We start from the raw sequence: 18447 nt of genomic DNA, 5'->3' as shown, positions 1-18447 counted from the left end.
GAAGCCAGGCAGATGCTCTGTGCCTGCAGTCTCTGCCAGAGCTCTGGCCAGGGAGCAGAAGGGAGGGACCAGCTCTGCTGCGAAGCAGAGTCCTACCTAGCCCAGAGAGCATGCTGGGATGCTGGAGTACTTAAATTAAACTTAAACCAGCAAGGGGTCTGGGACAGACATTGCATAAACTGGTTTGACCCAAATCAGTTAAGTCTGATACTACATTCAACCAGGTTTATCTCAAACTGTTTTCTGCCATTTTCAAACTGGTTTATATGCATTGAACATCTGTTCTGTTACAGGTTTAAACCAGCTTCTGATCACTTAACCAGTTTATGTGTAATGTGTGTCTCTAGCCCTCGTCAGACTATTCTCTGCTCAATCATCCACCATCTCAGAACCTTCCACCCTGCTCATTTTTGTCCTTTTGCTTTCTAACATACAGCGATAATGTAATCTAGTGCTTACCAGCCCAGGTCTCCAGCTCCAATTCCTGTAGCCATGGGAAACAGTACAGCCCAAGGATATTTGTAGAATACGGCATGTCATAGTCATGAAACCAGAATTAGCTGTCAGCCTCTTCTGGGTGCACCAGTTTGCCTTGCTTCCCCCATATATTGCTTAGAGCTGCTCTGTAATTTCAAAGGATGACCTGCCACACTTCCTAAATGAAAGAAGAAAGTGTTCCACAGTTCAGCGCCAAAGCCTGTTTTGCCCATTTGATTTTGTTTTAACTCTCCTTTATTCAACAGCTCTGCCTTCAGCCCAAGACAGTGTTGTGCACGGTGCGGGGGAAGTGGGAGACTTTTTACTTCAGGTGCTTCCTTCTGGCCTGCTGAGTAGCAGCCTGGGTGTCTGGGTTGTCAGGCAGCAGGTTAAAACAAGGCCCAGTATCCACCCCCTGGCAGGAATTTCCTCCTTGCTCCCCTTTTTTCCATGGAGACACTAGAAAGCAACACAGAGAGCCAGGCAGTATGCAGAACAGCAGCCTGCAGCTTGAAGCATGTTGGGGGCAAGAAACCCTCTCCTGCCTGCTGGGGAGGCAGCGAAGTCCTGGAGCCCTGACTCTGTTAGCTCTCACAGTTACCTTGGAGGAGCAAAGAGAGACAGCAGGGACTCCGGGGAGAAGGAGGGAACAGACAGAAGGGGTAACCCAAAGAGGGAGGAGGGGATAAGGGGTGGGAAGGATTGACAGATTTGTTACTGGTTGAATGCAAATGAAGCAGTGTGCGGCAATCACATATGCAAATTAGTGCATTTAATCATCTGTAGAAAACATTCAGTTTTCCAGACTGCAGCTTTTAGGAAGTAAATTTCATGGATAATAACAATAACAGGGCTGATTTCAGTCCTGGGGACCCACCAGAAGTCTCCCCCCCTTCTCATCTTTTCCCTTCATCCTTTGCAATAGGTCTGCACCGTTTGCCTGCATCTGATCTAGTTTGTACATTCCTTGGAGCGGAGACTGTCTTCCCTGTGTATAGCACGGAGCACAGGGACGCTGTGTGGCAGAAGCCATACCTAGCCCCGCAGCTACTATGAAGCACTGCCACCATGTGGCACCACAGCAACATAACTGTCCCACGGCTTTGGAATAGCCACAGTGTTATGGAGGTTTTGTCTACAGGGCGTCTAGAATTGTACTGTGGCCCAGAAGTGGGCTGACAAAAAGTATTGTAGACAGATGGGAATCAGAACTGCAACAGCAATATTTGACGTTTGAAAGCACAGGCCAGGGCTGGTATTGGGAAAGATGCTTACGTTCCAGATATATGCTACTAGAAAACACAAAGTCCATGGCACAGAAACATGGCTTTGGATGTCACTTTCCGGACCTCAAAGACCGTTCTGACAAGTCTTTCCTTGAAACCAGTAATTCCACCCCTCCACTTAAAAACATGTATATTGAGTTTCAATTGATGGTATTACATGGTGAAAAGTGTTTCATTGTCACATTTCTGATTCACTTTAGGCAGTACTGACTGAGCTGAGCTATCTTCTCAAGAAAGGGAAAGAACATGTGCGTCTTAAATTGGAGTGCTTTCTAGGCACCGGAGATAGGAAATAAAGGGACTTTAAAGAGTGCCGTGAGAAGCTGTTTGTGGTAAATGACAGGAGGGTCCATCTTAAAATAAGAACTGAAGTGAGGGAGATGGGAGATGGTGCTTTCCAAGCTTGACAAGCATTGCTGTACTTCAAGCCATCCAATTTTCAGTCCTCGGTAACTCCTGCCCCCATGGAAAGTGAAAGCAAATGGATCTGACCCTTCTGCAGTTGTGAGGATAATGTGCTGTGACGGTGGCCGGGGTGTGCCACACGCCATCACAGAAACAGCACATTCAGGTTAGTTTCTGCTGCCTCTGGTAACAGGATAATCAGGGTTCTCCCTCTGTAATCGTTGCTGTGACTTGTGAAACATGGGTCCACCAGAAACTTTCCTCTGGTGCTCTCTGTTAATGATCGCGCCATGCAAAAGGAACAGTGTAGATCACCTCTCCCAGAGAGCTGGAGCACAGTGTAAGTGCACATAGCACTTGCTGCTATGGAGGCAGCCTAATCTTTTTACAGGGAAGAAATGTACTAGTGCTAAGCCTGCCTGGAGCCCAGGCCATGTCCCATGTCATCTGCACCCAGTTTCCTGCATCACAGTCCATTCCTCCCAGCTGAGCAAGCTTGGCTTCCCTGGAGTAATTCAGCACTGTTCTTCAGCCGGAGCAATCCTGCTGCGTGACAGAGTCACTCCCTTCCTGGGGCTGGATAGCTTGTTTCTGGGTTCCCCTGAGTGGAGACCAGACCTGGAAACTGAACCCTCTCTCTCCTGGTGGTTAGTGCCCAGCAAGAAAGTCCCCTTCACAAGCTTCTCTGGAATGAACTGACGCTTGTCCTCAAGCTGTTTTGATTTGTGCTGTGTAGTATCTCTAACCTGGGAGGTGTCATTTTTTCACTTTCTTGTACAAATGGGCCTGAACCTGAACAGCAAATGCAAAGTCTCCAAAGTCAGAAGTTTGGAGTTGAGCCGAAACTCAGTAATTTGGGCTCCGGTGTCCTGCCCTGTGCCAGGGAGATTTTATCCCAATCTTCTCACATTAAACAGCTCTGTATATGCGTAAGGAATTGCACTTACCCTTTTTTTCCCAATGTTTCCAGCTTTTGTGCTTTTATCACAAATCTCATGATTAGGGAGCTTCTAAATTTCCAACACTCACTTACAAAAGAAAGTTTATATACCTTTTGGGTACTGAAGCATAAAAGGGCCCCAAGGGCAGTAGAGTGAGCACAACCAGTGGTTTTTAAAAATATCTTATGATTTGGTGGGATTCATGATTCATGATTTTTGTGCACATGGACTTGGCAATATGGTTATTCTCCCTCCTCACCCCAGCTTCTTTTTGTTCTTGCTGTATTTTTAATCTGCCCGTCATAGTCTGTTTTCCCTCATGCCATTTCATGTGGTTTTAGTCCCTTTTTAATTCTTTCTCCTCTGTTACCCTCAAATCTCCCCTATGACTCATTTTAATATTGCTTTTCCTTTGCATTACTGAATATTTTCCCCCTCTTCTGTTCATATTTTTCCTTCTATCTTTCCCCTCTCTCTTCTCTGGCCTTTTAATTTCTTTCCCCTTCCTGATGTCTGTTGTGGTCATTTCTGCTGTTCATCCATTCCCCCACAGATTTTCCCTGGCCTCTATTTGTATTGTAAAGCAATGAGCCAATTAGCCCAAGAACAAGGTTCACTCTCCGTTCCATTTGCAGGAGCAGACAAGGCTTCAGAGACTCGGCATATCCTATGTTTCAATTTGCTGCTGCGTGGAGTGCTAATGGAGCAGTGCAAATCAGGATAAGGTCCATAAAATAAAAGCCTGCTGGTGCCCTTGCCACCCCTCTGCTTCCAACAGCACCTTCAGTCCTAGGCTTGGAATTGAGCTGATAAGGATCGCTGCATTTTTCATCCTAGGGTAGTTTTCAAGCCAGCTCTCAAAGAGTCTTTAAAAGCCCTGTTCTAGGATGAGCCTGATGACTTGAGGGTTAACTCACACAAGAGCGTCAGAACTGCTGCTCTTGCCAGTCGTGTAGGTAGCGGGAGCCTGCAGAGGACCCAGGATCCTCCCTGTAGATTTCATTGTCATAGTCGGTACCTGCCTGGTTTTAAAACGCAGGCCTCAATCCTGCGGGGTGCTGAGGGCTTTGTCTCCAGCCCAGCAAAGTACTTTAAACACACAATTCCTGAAGTCAGACCAGTGTGTCTGGAAGGCTTGTAGAGATTATTCAGCCGCAATTGGAGTCAAAGGGATGAACATGGCACTAGGAAATTTTGAATTCTAAATCTGGTTCCCCCTCAGTGTGGTCTTGGGCAGAAAACCTCCCTGCTGTTTGTTTTTTTCCATGTGCAACCAGCTTGGCTCACTGACCTGAGGGGACTGATGTGACTGAGGATTAATTGGTTAATGTTTGCACAGCATTTTGAACGTGTAAGCTTGTTATATAACGGCTAGGCAGTGTTATTCAGGGATGTGCTGCAGCGCAGCTGCTGTTGGTACGTATAAAGTGACTCTTGGGGAGGGGAGGAGAAACTGGGTAAAATGAAATGGGACATAGTGGTGACCCCCCCAGCCCTTGCTTGGTGCTTGCTGAGTCACCGGAGAGAGAGGGAGTGCCCTTTTACTCACTGTGCTGCACTGGTGATAAGGAAGTGATGAGTAAGGCAACGACTTGGCTCATAAAATCAATTTAGGAGAAAAGAAAATTACTCTGTAATTTTGAAAGCAATAAATAAAGTGGGTCTATTCCTATACCTGCAGAACCAGCAAAACAAAGGGCTTCCCATGTCCTATTGACATTTTATACAGTCAAGGAGAAAGCAGAGATAAATACCAGCTAATGTTCAGAAAATTTATCTGGCAGCAAAATTCTGTAGTCCCAGGCTCTGGGCTAGAAGAGATTGTGGTCAGATGAGGATGTATTTATTACAGTGCCTTCAGCTCTTTTAGGGATGTGCCTTTCTGGTAGCATAGGGCCAGATTCAAAAAGGAGCTTTGTTGCTCCAGCATGAAGTTCAGCTGCCTGCCAGTGTGGTGTCATATTCCAAAAGTTCAAGCTACAACCCCATGTTACGAACCAGAGGTGTAGCAAGCTCATGCAGCACCTGGCAGGAGACGGGGTGGATACCCAACTACTGTAGGTGTGGGGGAGGGGAGAAAAGGAAGGGAAGTCTTACCTGCGCAAGCCCTCTGCTGTCCCAGGCCTGCTAGGTGCTGTGAGTGTATCAGCCACTAGGCTGCTGGGTTCGGGATCGAGGAGGCGAGTCAGGAGTGAAGTAAAGGCATATTTACTTATAGTTTAGCATACAACAGTTAACAGAAAGGTTAATGTGACAAACAGATAGTACAGTAATAAAGAGCTAAGAGTGAATAATAACAACAGATAGAAAGACAAAGAGTTCTCACAAGGGGCTGGCAACTTATTGGCAGTCCCTCTGTGCCAGGTGCGTGGCAAGTTGTTCCAGCGAAGTCAGGCGTCCCCAATCAACACTGTCCGAGGGGTCACTGGGAAGGTCCCTTGGTCAGGATCTGGTCCTCACTCACATTGGGAGTCTGGGTTCCGGGCTTGGTACAGTGTAGGTCCTTCTGTCCCGTCCTTCAAACTGGTTACTTGACATGTGCGTTCCTTTATGCCTTATCTTATGCTAGTCTGTTGGCTTTAGAACCACTCACAATCTTGCCCTATAGCTGTTACCCTATGGGATTAAAAGGTGTTAGAAATTATCATGAAAGGTTACTGCCCGAACTCGGGTTCACCCAATAAGCAAATTACACCACATTACTTTGAGGTTTGAAATTAGCATTACTCTGCCCAAGCTCAACCCCTTGGTTTCTTATTCCTTGGAATGTGCTAATTATATTAGGTGGTCAGATCTTGTTATGGCTGACCTTTAAGAACTCTGTTAGATCAGCTAATCTTGTAGTTTGCTCATTTTTGGGGCCCAGTCAGTCCCATGATCAGTGCAAACAGTTAGATTCAACACTTGGTTAAATTGTGACAGACAAATTCCACTTGTGGGCTGCAAACTTGCAAGCTTTGCATTAGCTAATCTTAACTGCTAAACAATTGCCGGGATGTTTCCAAGAGCATATATTTATTGATCATGATAGTAACCCCTCTGGTTCTGGCCACCACACTCTGCACACAAGACTGCTACTGCTACTGCTGTTGCTGCTGTTGTAGTAGCAGCCTCAGTTCCAGCAGTAGCAGCGCTATGGTGTGGGCTCCCTCAGAGCCCTGCCTGATGCTTGTTCATTTGCCCTTCCCCAAGATGTTACTGGACATAGGACTGTACCTGCACTGAATCCAGGGTAGCATTACCCTTGACAAAATGAAGGCTAAAACTATACAGATGTGTCATCTGTCCTTAGCTTATCCTGAGGTAGACACTGGTGCAAGGAAAACTTGCTGCCCTGCCACCTTGAGGCACTGTAGTAACGTCAGCTCGGAGCAGCTGTCTGCTGTGAATAGCTGATACCCTGGATCCTGATGGATATAGAACAGGGGCAGGCAATTATTTCAGTTGGAGGGCCACTTCACAAGTTTGAGTTAAATGTCAAGGACCACGTTGGTAGCCCCTTGACATTTGCCCCACCCCCCAATTGCCATATTGGGACTGGAAGTCCTGCCCTCGATCCCCTGACTTTTGCCACCGGAAGTCCCTCCCCTTGTCTCCCAGAAAGACTCCTTTTGGGAGGGGAGGGTTGCTGTCTTGGAACCAGAAAAAAGCCAAATCATACACTAAAAGGCAAACACCTACATAACATATTTTAATTTAATTTACAAAAGTATTTGTCATGATCTGTGTTTGCATACTGTATATAGAGGGATTACATAATAATGCAAAAATAAAATCTTACTCTTGTATATCTTGTGGAGGATGTGGTTGGGACAGGGGTGTGTACAGTGGGGTGTGCGGGGGGGCATAGGGTATGTTGAGACTGGGTAATTGTGGGGGAGTTCTGTGGGTGTGTGAAGATTGTGGGTTATGAGGGAGGTGGGGTGTGAAGACCTCACAAACTCCCCCACATGGCATGCAGTTCCGGCTGCTGGCAGCAGCAGCAGGCAGGAGTGCTTGGGGTGCTCATGCCCTTTGTAGGCACTGGCACCCAGGGGCACGCGGCTCTGGTCAGTGCTGCATATGGGGGCAAGAAGCACAGCCTGCCCGACCTACCTCTGTTTTGGGGCTGTGCGTGGCACAAATGCAGCTCCCATACTCAGGTGATAGCAGGGGAAGCCCTGCGCTGGAGCCAGCTGCCTTCCCCATCCCCTGCCATGAGGGTCCTGGGACTGCTGGGAAGCAGGGGCCATGGCTCCCCTCCGCTTCAGGCAGAGACCTGGGATCTGTGCAGCAGCGGGTGGAGAAAGCAGCTGGCTCCAGTGCAGGGCTTCCCCTGGTGCTGCTCGAGTTCTGGAGCTGCGCATGCACTACATAGAGCCCCCATGATACAGGCAGGCTGTGCTTCTTGCCCCCACGTGCAGTGCCGGCTTGAGCTACATGCCACCAAGCGCCAGTACCTGCACAAGGCACAACACCCCCATCTGCTGCTGCTGCTGGCAGCAGGGGCTGTGTGCCATGTGGGAGACTGTGTGGGGGCCTCAAACCCCCCACCCTCCCTCACACCCACATCCTACCCACCCTAGCTCCATACTTCTGCCACCTTCCTGGGTGCAGGCTCCATGCTGCCACCAGCCACAGCCTAACACTCCCTTCCCCCACCCAGCTGCAACTCCCCCTCCTCCTGCCACTGCTGCCTCCCTACTTTTCGCACAGAGTGAGCAGGATACCAGGGAAGCGGAGCAGGTCCCCCCCAGGCAGCTGCAGCAGCAGCCCCTCTGCAAGCTGCTGCTGGCTGGGCCAGACCCTTCTGCCCACAAGGGTAGGAGTGAAGCACAATAGGGAATGTTGGCGGAGTGGGGGTGCACGTTGGCAGAAGGGCTGTGTGGGGTACAATTTGTTTGCATACCTTCAAGCCAAATAAAAGTGCCTGGAAGGTCAGATCTGGCCCATGGGCTGTACTTTGCCTACCTCTGATATAGAGTATATCAAACCGACGTAAGTTACTCTTCTGGAAAGGTGTGGTCTCCCAGCGCCATTGGTGTCCATGGAGTCTCACCTATTCAAATGGTTAGTTGGGATTTTTGTGGATTGCTCACTTGAACTTGGCCACAAAAATTGAACTTGAGATGCCTAAGTCCTCCTTTTGAATTTGGTCCCTACTCTGTTTTTACCTTAATAGGAATTTCTAACTTCCCCAAGTCTTCTCCAGTGGCATTCTCCTTACATGCACAGTTTGTTTCCATTTCCCTCTACAGAAGTGCCTGTTTTCAAGCCAGTTCTTTGTGATCTGTATAACAAAAAAGGAAATGTTCCTTTCTTTCCTAATTCAGCTTCTGAAATAAACCACTTGTGCTTTTCAGGGGGTAGGAGCTCTGACAAGGTGTTGCATGGGATGCTTGATGCTATACTCCCGTACTTTTCTGACTAGTATACCTGCTTATTAGAATATGTAGTAAGTTTGTCATTAGCTTATGTAGTAAGTTGTGTATTTGGTCTATTTTTACTTTCCGTATTATTGCCCTAATACGATAAATGTTACATGAGAAATAAAGTAAAATGTCACATAAATATGCATTTGGATGTGACTCACGTGTGAATAGAAAAGAAAAAACATTGGCTTGGAAGGGACATCAGGGAGTCATCCAGTCCAGGGTTATCCCTGTCTAAACCAGGTATTCAGGGGCGAGAGGCTACACGGGGGTGCACATGCACCCCGTGAGAGCGCTGGTGCACCCCCTGTCAGGCTGCACTCCATGGTTAGCCGGTGGGCAGGGGGGCAGGCAGGAGTACCAGTGTCCCCCTTGCGAGTGCCGGCTGGGAGCGGAGCCGCCAGCAACAGTGGCTGCATCGCTTCTGGAAGTAGCTTGGGAAGTGAGATCGGTCGCAGGGGACACCCCTACCCCCCCACTCCCAGTCAGCAGGATCGGCTGCCAAGGGAGCCCCACCCTGGTCACTGATTTGGGGGCACATACCCCCACAATGCAAGAGGCACCAGATACCCATGCAAGTGTTTGACTAACCTGCTCTTAAAAACCAACAAGGATGGAGATCACACCCTCTCTGGTTAGCCTCTTGTTTAACCAGCCTCATACCTAAAATCCAGCCTAGATACTCTTTGCTGCAATGTACCTTTCCTGAATTTCCCTTTCACCATTGCTATTTCTTCCACCTGCAACTGGCTTTCCATTTGACATGTACTTTACTGCACTATCTGTGTCTCTCTGTTTCACAGGATGCTCCTAGAGGCAGGGATCTGGCCCCTTATGTGTATAAAGCAACAGGTCCATTCACTGTAATCCAAAGAATAGAGCAAAACTGTACCTGGGAAACTTATGTAAATGTATCCAGGAGCTTACATTTCGCTGTGTCCATAGATTCCTTCCTGGGCAGCCCTTTGCCTGCCCTCAATTAGATGTTTGTTAACTTAATTAAGCAATGGGCTACATCGCTGAGGCACTCATAACTCCCAGCTCCCTGGGGGAGTGTCAGCTCACCACAACCAGAAACATCTCGGCAGAAGTGAGCCTAACATGTTTTTCTTTGCACGAGGCAAATCCTCTCACTGCACTGCTTGTGTGAAAGATTGGAAGGGTTATTAGTTTTTAAAAAATGACGAAGACTGTGAAGCACTTGAAGTTCTCTGTGGATTTGGGTTGTACCCTTGATGCTGCTTCTGTTTCAAATTGCTGGTGATGTGGGCAAGCACTAGTGAGAACTGTGCGTGTTTCAGGGGAGAAAGAAGGATTGGTCCTGTAGTTCACTATTTGGAGAGATTTTGCCTAACTGAAGGGGGAAAAGAATGAATTGCCTTTTCCCAGGTGAAGAGGTGGGGGAACCCCACACCTCCCTCAGTGTTAGACTTCTGCTTTTAACTTTTAAATTGCCAAAAAAGCTTTTGGTTCTATGTCTACATTTAACAGTACTTTCTTGTATCCTCATATTTTGGCTGCCTGCATTTCTGTAGAGGGGTAGGAGCTGTGACAAGGTATTGCATGGGATGCTTGATGCTATACTCCCCTACTTTTCTGACTAGTTTAACCTGCTTGTTAGAATATGTAGTAAGTTTATCGTTAGCTTACGTAGTAAGTTGTATATTTGGTCTATTTTTACTTTCCGTATTATTGCCCTAATACGATAAATGTTATATGAGAAATAAAGTAAAATGTCACATAAATATGCATTTGGATGTGACTCACGTGTGAATAGAAAAGAAAAAACATTGGCTTGGAAGGGACATCAGGGAGTCATCCAGTCCAGGGTTATCCCTGTCTAAACCAAGTATTCAGGGGCGATGCGTAGAGGCTACACGGGGGGTGCACATGCACCCCGTGAGACCGCTGGTGCACCCCCTGTCAGGCTGCACTCCATGGTTAGCCGGTGGGCGGGGGGCAGGCAGGAGCACCAGTGTCTTCCCTGCGAGTGCCGGCTGGGAGCGGGGCCACCAGCAACAGTGGCCGCACCACTTCTGGAAGTAGCTTGGGGAATGAGATCGGTCGCAGGGGACACCCCCCCCCTCCCCCCCCAAGTCAGCAGGATCGGCTGCATTTGATGGAGAAGGCAATGATTTGTATTGTTAGTTGTGATTCAGGATTAGCTAAATGCACTTGGAGATGTCTGGCTGAGAGCTGCTACAGCATTTTGTTCCTCCAGCTCCCCAGCGGCTCACGTTGTCATTGTTTATTTTTATTCCCGTGTGTTATCTGCTCTATTTTGTTGGTGTGTTTTGACAGATCCTCCTGACTGGGTGCCAGATGAAGTCTGCAGCTACTGCACTGCGTGCAAAGCTCCGTTCACAGTCATCCGCAGGAAGCACCATTGTAGGAGCTGTGGCAAGGTAATGACTCAGTGAAACACATGATGTGCTGTCAGCTGTAAAGAACGGCACACTCATACAAAGCGCTGGCACCACCCAGCCAGCACATGTTCAGCTGTAGAGAAGCATCAGAAGCCACGAGCTACTATTTTGGGTACCTCCATTTCTGGCTGCCCAGCTTGCACCCAGAAAGGGGCTGATTTGCAGAAATGACAGACACGTGTAACACTGAGGCCCTGTCTCAAGTGGACACCCACAATCAACAGTCTCTTTTGCAAATCTTGGCTTGGAACTTTAGCAAATTCCAGCAGCTTGTAGTGCGAGAGTGGTGTGGTCGAGCTGGAACCTGGCCCCATGCTCAGGGGGCATAAACCCAACTGGTTCTTATTGTGTTTGCCTTAAGTTGCAATTTTAATCAAGGTTCAGGAGTCTAATCCTGCAAATCCTTCTCAGGCAAGCAACCCAAGTGACTGTAATAGCCCTGCTCACATGAGCAAGGTCTAGTGCCTGGGAGAGGCTGGGCAGACTCAGGTGACATCAGGCACCGGCTGGTGAGGGCTGTCAGCTAAAATGCACTAGACAGGAGTGCTTCCCAGCTGAGACATGCCAGGAGTGCAGTACATTCAGTTCTCCCCTTGCCTGCTTTTTAACCAGCTTTAGTCATGTCCAAAACCTCAGCATGTAAAGTTCATTCAGTCTCTCTGGTATTTTTCAGATCTTCTGCTCTCGCTGTTCCTCTCATTCTGCTCCATTACCTCGATATGGTCAGATGAAGCCTGTCCGGGTTTGCACTCACTGTTACATGTTCCATGTCACTCCTTTCTACAGTGACAAAGCTGGTATCTGACACACTGAGTCAGCGATGCATCTACTGGAGTCTGAAATCGACTGATCTTACGTTTGATCTAAGCCAAGAATGAACTTGAAGGAAGGACCTTGTTGCGGGCATGTAGGCTTTGACATCCATTATTTTCAATTTTGTACAGACACTTTTTATTGCATTTTATTAAGCTGCTAAAGGGAAGTACAAAGTGTCTGTAGCTGTATGGCTGCAGTACCGTCTTCCATAAATTTCTAACCTTAGCATTCCAATGCCATATGCAGAACAGACGTGCTGCATGGAAGGAAATAGGGCTCAGTGGACTGAACCTACATGGCTGCGCTGCTGCTTATCTGACACACAAAGAACAGAGTAGCTGGTTAACTCTGACTAACTCAGCACAGCAGATCAGTTCCACAGCTAGGACACTTCTGCACTTGCTGGTGTTCTAGCTCTCCCTCTTGTTGCTATTTACCTTTTCCATTGCTGGATACAAGCTGCCTGAGCTAGCATTAATTAAGGCAAATACGTTAAGCCCATATTCAGTATTCACCTAGGCAAAATTCTCTTTGAACAACAGAGGAAGAATCCAAAGTCCCAGAGCAGTATGTTTCTGTTGCCTCTCGCTGAGCACAGCAATAATTTGGAGTATCTTTTGAAAATTAGTTCTTGCATCTTTTGATTTATTTCTTTCCAGTTCGGGATTTTTTGAAGCCTCATTGATGCAAACTCCTGATGATGAAATCCTGATGCATGTGAGAGTTTGGTTTGCAATATTGATAAAAAAATACTAAGAAAAGTTCCAGGGGAAAGAGTTAGTGGATGAATGAATTGCTATTAAAAAAACTTTATTTTTGAAAAGTTTAGCAGCATTAGTACAGTATGCATGACAGACTGGAGTTATCCCAAGCTCTGCTTTTGAAATGATTTTTTTAGAAGCAAACTAGTATCACCACTTTATATTTTTATTCAAAAAGTCCTACAGATTCGTCAAGTATATAAAGTTTATTTATCATCCATAGTTTGCAGAGTAATTTTATAAAACATTTCAGGCTCTTCCTTTTAGACGTAAATCACACTAACGCCTCATAAAACACATCTATTTTAATACACATATCTGTATTAAAATGTACATATACATAGATATAAACTATGCTTCTCTTTGGAGAGGAAAATAAAAGATTCACAGGGTCATGTGGTGATCGTACACAAGCGATATGCAGTAGGAGTTCTGTGAACACCGGGGTTTGGAGGTGTCTGGACATGTTTGATGTTATCCACATTCAAAGAAAAGCACTGTTCTGTGGTTACAGAGGAAATGAGATCAAGAACTCTTTGCTGACTTGCGGTGTTAACTGAATGTTTCGAGCTGATACAGAGTAAACTGCGCTATTTCACTCAAGCGTCCTCATTTAAAATGATAAAGCAAAAACTGGTCTGTGCGTATTTTTTCTTTTGTGGACACTTCCTTTGCTATGTAGTTTTATATCAAATGTAATGGAGCCACATAAACATAGCAGTTTGTTGGCATTGCTGTCATTTCTATCAGGTGAAATAGCTTCATCTAGTTTGTGAAAGGTACAAGTCTTACAATCTGCCTGTAGACACATTCAGCAGTAGGATGTTAGCCTCACTCTATTTATAATTTTTTTGCAAATTCCCTTTCATGAAATCCTCAAGATGGCATGTCTACAGTCACCAGAGTTTAAAGAGACCCAGGGTGGATACCTCAGGAGCTGGGTAATGTGGTACAAGCAGTGATACTTATTCAGGCTTAAATCTCAGGCTTCATATGCAATGATTATTGCAGTTTTATTTTTAGAGAAACAACAAATCTAATGCTTCTTTTATAGGATGAAAAAAATACAACTGACTTCAGTTATGAAATAAATATGCACAAAAGTTGCTTCTGTGGAACAAAAAAGTAATTATTTAATGGATTGAATATTTATTCAAGCTTGTTTTTATTTTGTAAATGCTGTAATTCAGAATCATTTCCATAAATATGGTATTTAAAGATCTCAGACGCTATAGTTTCTTATGTAAATACAAACTCCTATTTCTCTTACTGAAAAGCACAATGACTATATCAATATGCATTTGCCTCAAGGAAGACTTTGCTCTTGTAATCTCTTCAGATGATTAAAATGTCAGGACTTTCTACTTCCATGTGCTGGATTGCTGTTTCATTTATTGGTCTGTTTGCACACTGTGACAGCTGACATTCCTGTCAAAGAAATTGGCTTTAGTTCACTCACACTGCACTCATTTGTAGATAACACAAGAGAATTAAGTTTAAACTTTAAGGATGACATTCCTATCCAAGCAGAGAGAGCAGGAGACGGGTCCGAGAAGTCCAGTTGTAGGCAGGTCGTCAGCAGTGCTTGTGTCCCATGTCTGCTTCACAGATTGGACAAAATGGGCCTGCCTGTTTCAAGTCAAAAGAAATCTATTCTGTGAATGACACAGATCGTTGACAGTTAAAATAATCCTCCTTGGATTTACAGCACATTAGACTGTGCCCTGGGTCAGCTGTAGCTTGTGCAGGTGCAGTATGTCATGTTGGATTGTTTTCACAGGACTGAAAATGTATCTTTGATGGCCCTTTTGCTCAGCAAAAAGCAGATTGTGGCCATGGGAGCTTAGGCTCCCAGCCCTGCAGTACTCTAATGGTAGTAAAGATTGTAGGGAAATATTAATTTAAAAACCTCATTTTGTATTTCCGTGTGCACAGCTTCTCACAGGGGGAGAGAGAGGGTCAGGATGAAGGGTGTTGCAGGAGGATATAATAATGGCTGGAGCTGGGAGATCTGGCTTTGGGGAGGAGTCAAGTACAAGCACATTCCCTTGAGCTGGAGGAACACACCAACGTATCTTGTCCCCAGCTGAACTCGCTATCAGATTAAGCAAAGCCAAAGATGCTGGATCTGCATCCTCTGGTTACCTTGGCAACCCTCTCCTATAATCTCTTCATCAAGTGCCAGCTCTCTATTGCATTGCACAGTCGCAGATACTTTTGCATCCTGCTTCATTAGAATTATTGCTTAAGCATGTTTGTAATTATGAAGGTTTACACCACAGGGTCAGACACTTGTGTAGTATTAAGGACAAATTCCCCTCTTAAAGGATGATGTTTTCCGAAATGTGCCTCCTTGATGCTGATGTGTGTATTATATGGAGTCTTCTCCCTGGGAAGCCTTGGAGCACTACGGGTCCCCCAGCCATTTCCATTTTTATCCCTTTACTTCCTCTTCCCAGCATCACAGTCCTTTCAGTTTCTTTCGCTTAGAAGCTGGGTATGACGGTATGTGTGTTTCCCTAGAGCCAATTCATGCTGCAGCTAATACAACCAGAGACAATATTCCTAGGAGTCTTTTTACCTATGTCTTCAGTGCAGTGTTTTTGCCAAGACCAGAAATACACAATGTGTCCCACTAGAAGCAGCCCTTCCTGCTGCCCTCCTGGAGCTGTTGCCGTTTTATATCTATGTATACACACACACATACACACTCACACACACCAATAGTTGCCACACCCAATAAGATTCTTGAATAATTGGGAAGGCAAGCATCTTACCAAGTGTGAACACATGGCATAGGCAGATGCAGAAGTTATACTGAGTTTTACCTCTGTGGTGGCCCACTGTATTTTGGGTTGTCCAGGGCTGTTGGGAGTCTGCAAGTTTCTTTTTAGTTATGCTGGAGGAGACCTTTTTGAAATGCATAAATAATTCAAATTACTTTCTTTGGCTCATTTGTGAAAAGCTTGTGGGTAGTAGTGAGGATATGCAGTGTTTTCTTTGCTTCTACAAGTTCATAAATACATTTAAAAGGAAACAGCCTTAAGATCCCCTGAGCCTTGACACTGGTAGATGTGGGGAAGAGGGGAAGAGAGAAATTTGGACGTTTGTGTTGAGAATGGCAGTCACTGACATACTTGATTTCATCCCCAGACTTTTGCTTCTTATGGCTGCTGCAAGGAACAGCATGAATTTGTGCTCTTCCAATGAGCTGCTCTTTTAGCAGGGAACACAAATGGAAGGTTGCCGCTGAGGATTGTAAACGACATCTTCCTAGAAATAAGTCTTCCATCATTTTAAATAACCACACATAATGGATCTGGAGAAGGCTTGCTGCAGTCACCATAAAAACCCTTCCATTCAAACAAGACCATTCAAGTACAGTAATCTGTTCCAAGTCTTTATTGGGATAAGATAAGAAATCCAGTATGTGGCCAGTCAGTTGACTGACTTCACAGCTTCTGGCTCCAGGGGGTGAGGAAGTAAGGCTCTCCAAACCAGGGCGACTGCTAGTCCTACAGATGCATTGAGTAGCTGGGCAATCAGTAGCACTCAGAGAAGACTTTTTTGCTTCTGCTGTTCTGTTATCCTCTATTTGGCACTGGAGAGGCCACTGCAGGAACAGTCCTGGGCTCCCCAATTCCAAAAAGATGTTAGAAACGTTGGGGGAGTTTTAAGGAAGAGCCAGAAGACTGAGAACAGGATTGGAAAATGTACTTCATGATGAAAGATACAAGGAGCTCAGGTGATTTAGTTTAACCCAGAGAAAGTTAACCGAAATAGTCTATATCTATCTGCATAGGGAAAAGTAATCTGATGTTAGAGGGCTCGTCATTTCAGCAGACAAAATACAATGATGTCCAATGACAGAAAGTTAAACAAGTTCAGCAAAGGAATACGGTACTGATTTTTAACAGTGAGAGTGATTAACCATTGAAACATCTTACAAAGTATTGAACATTTGAACTGTAAGGGCAAATGTGGCATAGCATCAGATGATGTAGTAAATGTGATCTGAGCATGCTCTGGAAGGCAGAGTGAAGGACCTCATCTTCCTTGGCTCTGGTCTGAGTTAGGAGTAGTCAGTGAAGTTACCCCAGTACAGGGCTGGTGGAGGTGACAAGACAGTCGGGTCAGTTAATCACACCGGCAAGAAATAAAAGAAATGGGGCATGGCAGAGAGAAAGGTATTCCAAGTACCTGGCTGATTTCTGGTAATCCAGCCTGCAAGGACAGAAAGGAAAGAAAAAAACAGACCTGTCAACCATGCAGTGTCAAATCAGTGTCCAGTGGGATGTGTCCTAGGGGCCAACCGTGCATACTGCCAAGAGGGAGGATGTCACCCAACAACACTTGGTCATGATTGGGAGTTCAGCAAACTCAGGGATTAACTGACAGATTCCTTCATTTCTTTCAATCTCCAGGAAGCATCTACTGAACCACTAGAAGCAGCAGATGTACACCAAAAAAACAATCCAAGTGACCTGCAGACTCTTTCCTGGGTGCAGAGCCCAGCAGCGAAAGCACACTGAGCTACCACGGAGAATCACTAACAAGGTGTCATTCCCTGCAGATTTAAAGTCGGCTAAAAAAGTAACACTGATCAGGCTTCATTTGCAGTAGTCTCAGTGGATTGCAGTGCATATAAAACCAATAAATAAATAGCCAGAGTTACATGTAGCCCTTGCTTTAGCTCTTTGTTTTACAAACTGATGGTTGACACCAAAGTGCTTTGGGTGCTTCACCTCCCTGAAGCAGGTTAATATTCTTCTCATTTTACAGAAAGGAAAACTGAGGAAGGAATAACTGATTTTTGAAAACCATAGTGGGAGTCAGCGCCAGGATTAAAATCTAGAGGGTAGCTGATTCTCAGTGCTATGACTGACCAGACCCAGTCTCTCTTGAGAACTGGCACATCCTCATCTGCACAGAAAAGACACCTAAGAGGGGACATGAGAGCAGTCTTCAAATACTTGAAGGGCTGCCATAAAGAAGAGGGCAAGCGCCTTTTCTCTCCTGCTGCAGAGAAGGATACAGACCTGTAGGTTGAAGTTGCAGCAAAGTAAGTTTATGTTTGATCTGGAAAAACTACTTCCCTGTGAGAATAGTGAGGCAGTGGAATAGATGCCTAGGGGAGCTGTGGACTCTCCACCACTGGAAGTGTTCAAGAAGAGGTTGGACAGCTGCTGGTCGGGGGTGATCTAGGCAGAGCTGGGCCTGTTTTCTACCCTGGGTATTTTCCATACTTCTGGGCTTTGTTGATTGCTCCTGCCCAAACTCTCTCACCCCTCTTTCTTCTCTGCTCTGTGTGTCAGGGTGTTTGTAAGCCTCCCCAGAAGCACTGGGTTTCGGCTGCAACTAAGGCTGGGGACTTTAGCTGGAGTGTGCAGATTCTCCTGGCTAAAGGGTCTTGCCTCTGCTCAGGGTCAGATCAGTTGCTGTAATTGTGGTCAGGAAGGAATTTTACCCCATGGTCAGATTGGTACAGATGGACAGGGGTTGCTTTCCTCTGCAGTGGGGGTGTGGTTTTCCACCCAGGACCTCTTGTGCACATATTGATAGTGGTTTTGACAGAAGCAGGACACTGGCTGCCTTGTTCCCCTGCTTTACCTGTGGCAGGTTCAGGTGTTAAGTCTATGCTTTGTCAGGGTTGAGGGCAGTTTTATGTAGAGTTTAGATTATGGTTGTATGAGATGGTTTGGATAGGGATGATCCTGCCTCAGGCAGGGGGCTGGACTAGATAACCTCTGGAGGTCCCTTCCAGCCCGACTTCTCTATGACTTCAGTGACAACCACTGGAAGCTGACGTATTACTGGAATGCACTATGTGACTCTTTTCATGTAGTCGGTCTCGTGTCTGTCCTGTCTGCACTTCACAGTCAGCGCACATATGTCTGCTGTGCTGCAGTGCGCCCAAAGGTGCT

The 18447-nt window shown here is 46.0% G+C and overlaps 1 protein-coding gene across 2 annotated transcripts in view; it reads left to right on the top strand.

Annotated features, from left to right (window-relative positions):
* Nucleotides 1–13893, top strand: part of ZFYVE28 (zinc finger FYVE-type containing 28) — a 289256-nt gene extending 275363 nt beyond the window's left edge. For both annotated transcript variants that reach the window (XM_019553086.1, XM_019553085.1), the window contains exons 13-14: nucleotides 10822–10925; nucleotides 11620–13893. In XM_019553086.1, the coding sequence (XP_019408631.1) occupies nucleotides 10822–10925; nucleotides 11620–11751 (236 nt within the window). In that variant the 3' untranslated portion in view covers nucleotides 11752–13893. The remainder of the gene's footprint in view (nucleotides 1–10821; nucleotides 10926–11619) is intronic.
* Nucleotides 13894–18447: the final 4554 nt, after the last annotated feature.

This window comes from Crocodylus porosus, unplaced genomic scaffold (genome assembly GCF_001723895.1).
Source record: "Crocodylus porosus isolate Cpor-Errol unplaced genomic scaffold, CroPor_comp1, whole genome shotgun sequence".
Taxonomy (NCBI): Eukaryota; Metazoa; Chordata; order Crocodylia; family Crocodylidae; genus Crocodylus; species Crocodylus porosus.
This window is presented reverse-complemented; position numbering and strand designations above follow the sequence as displayed.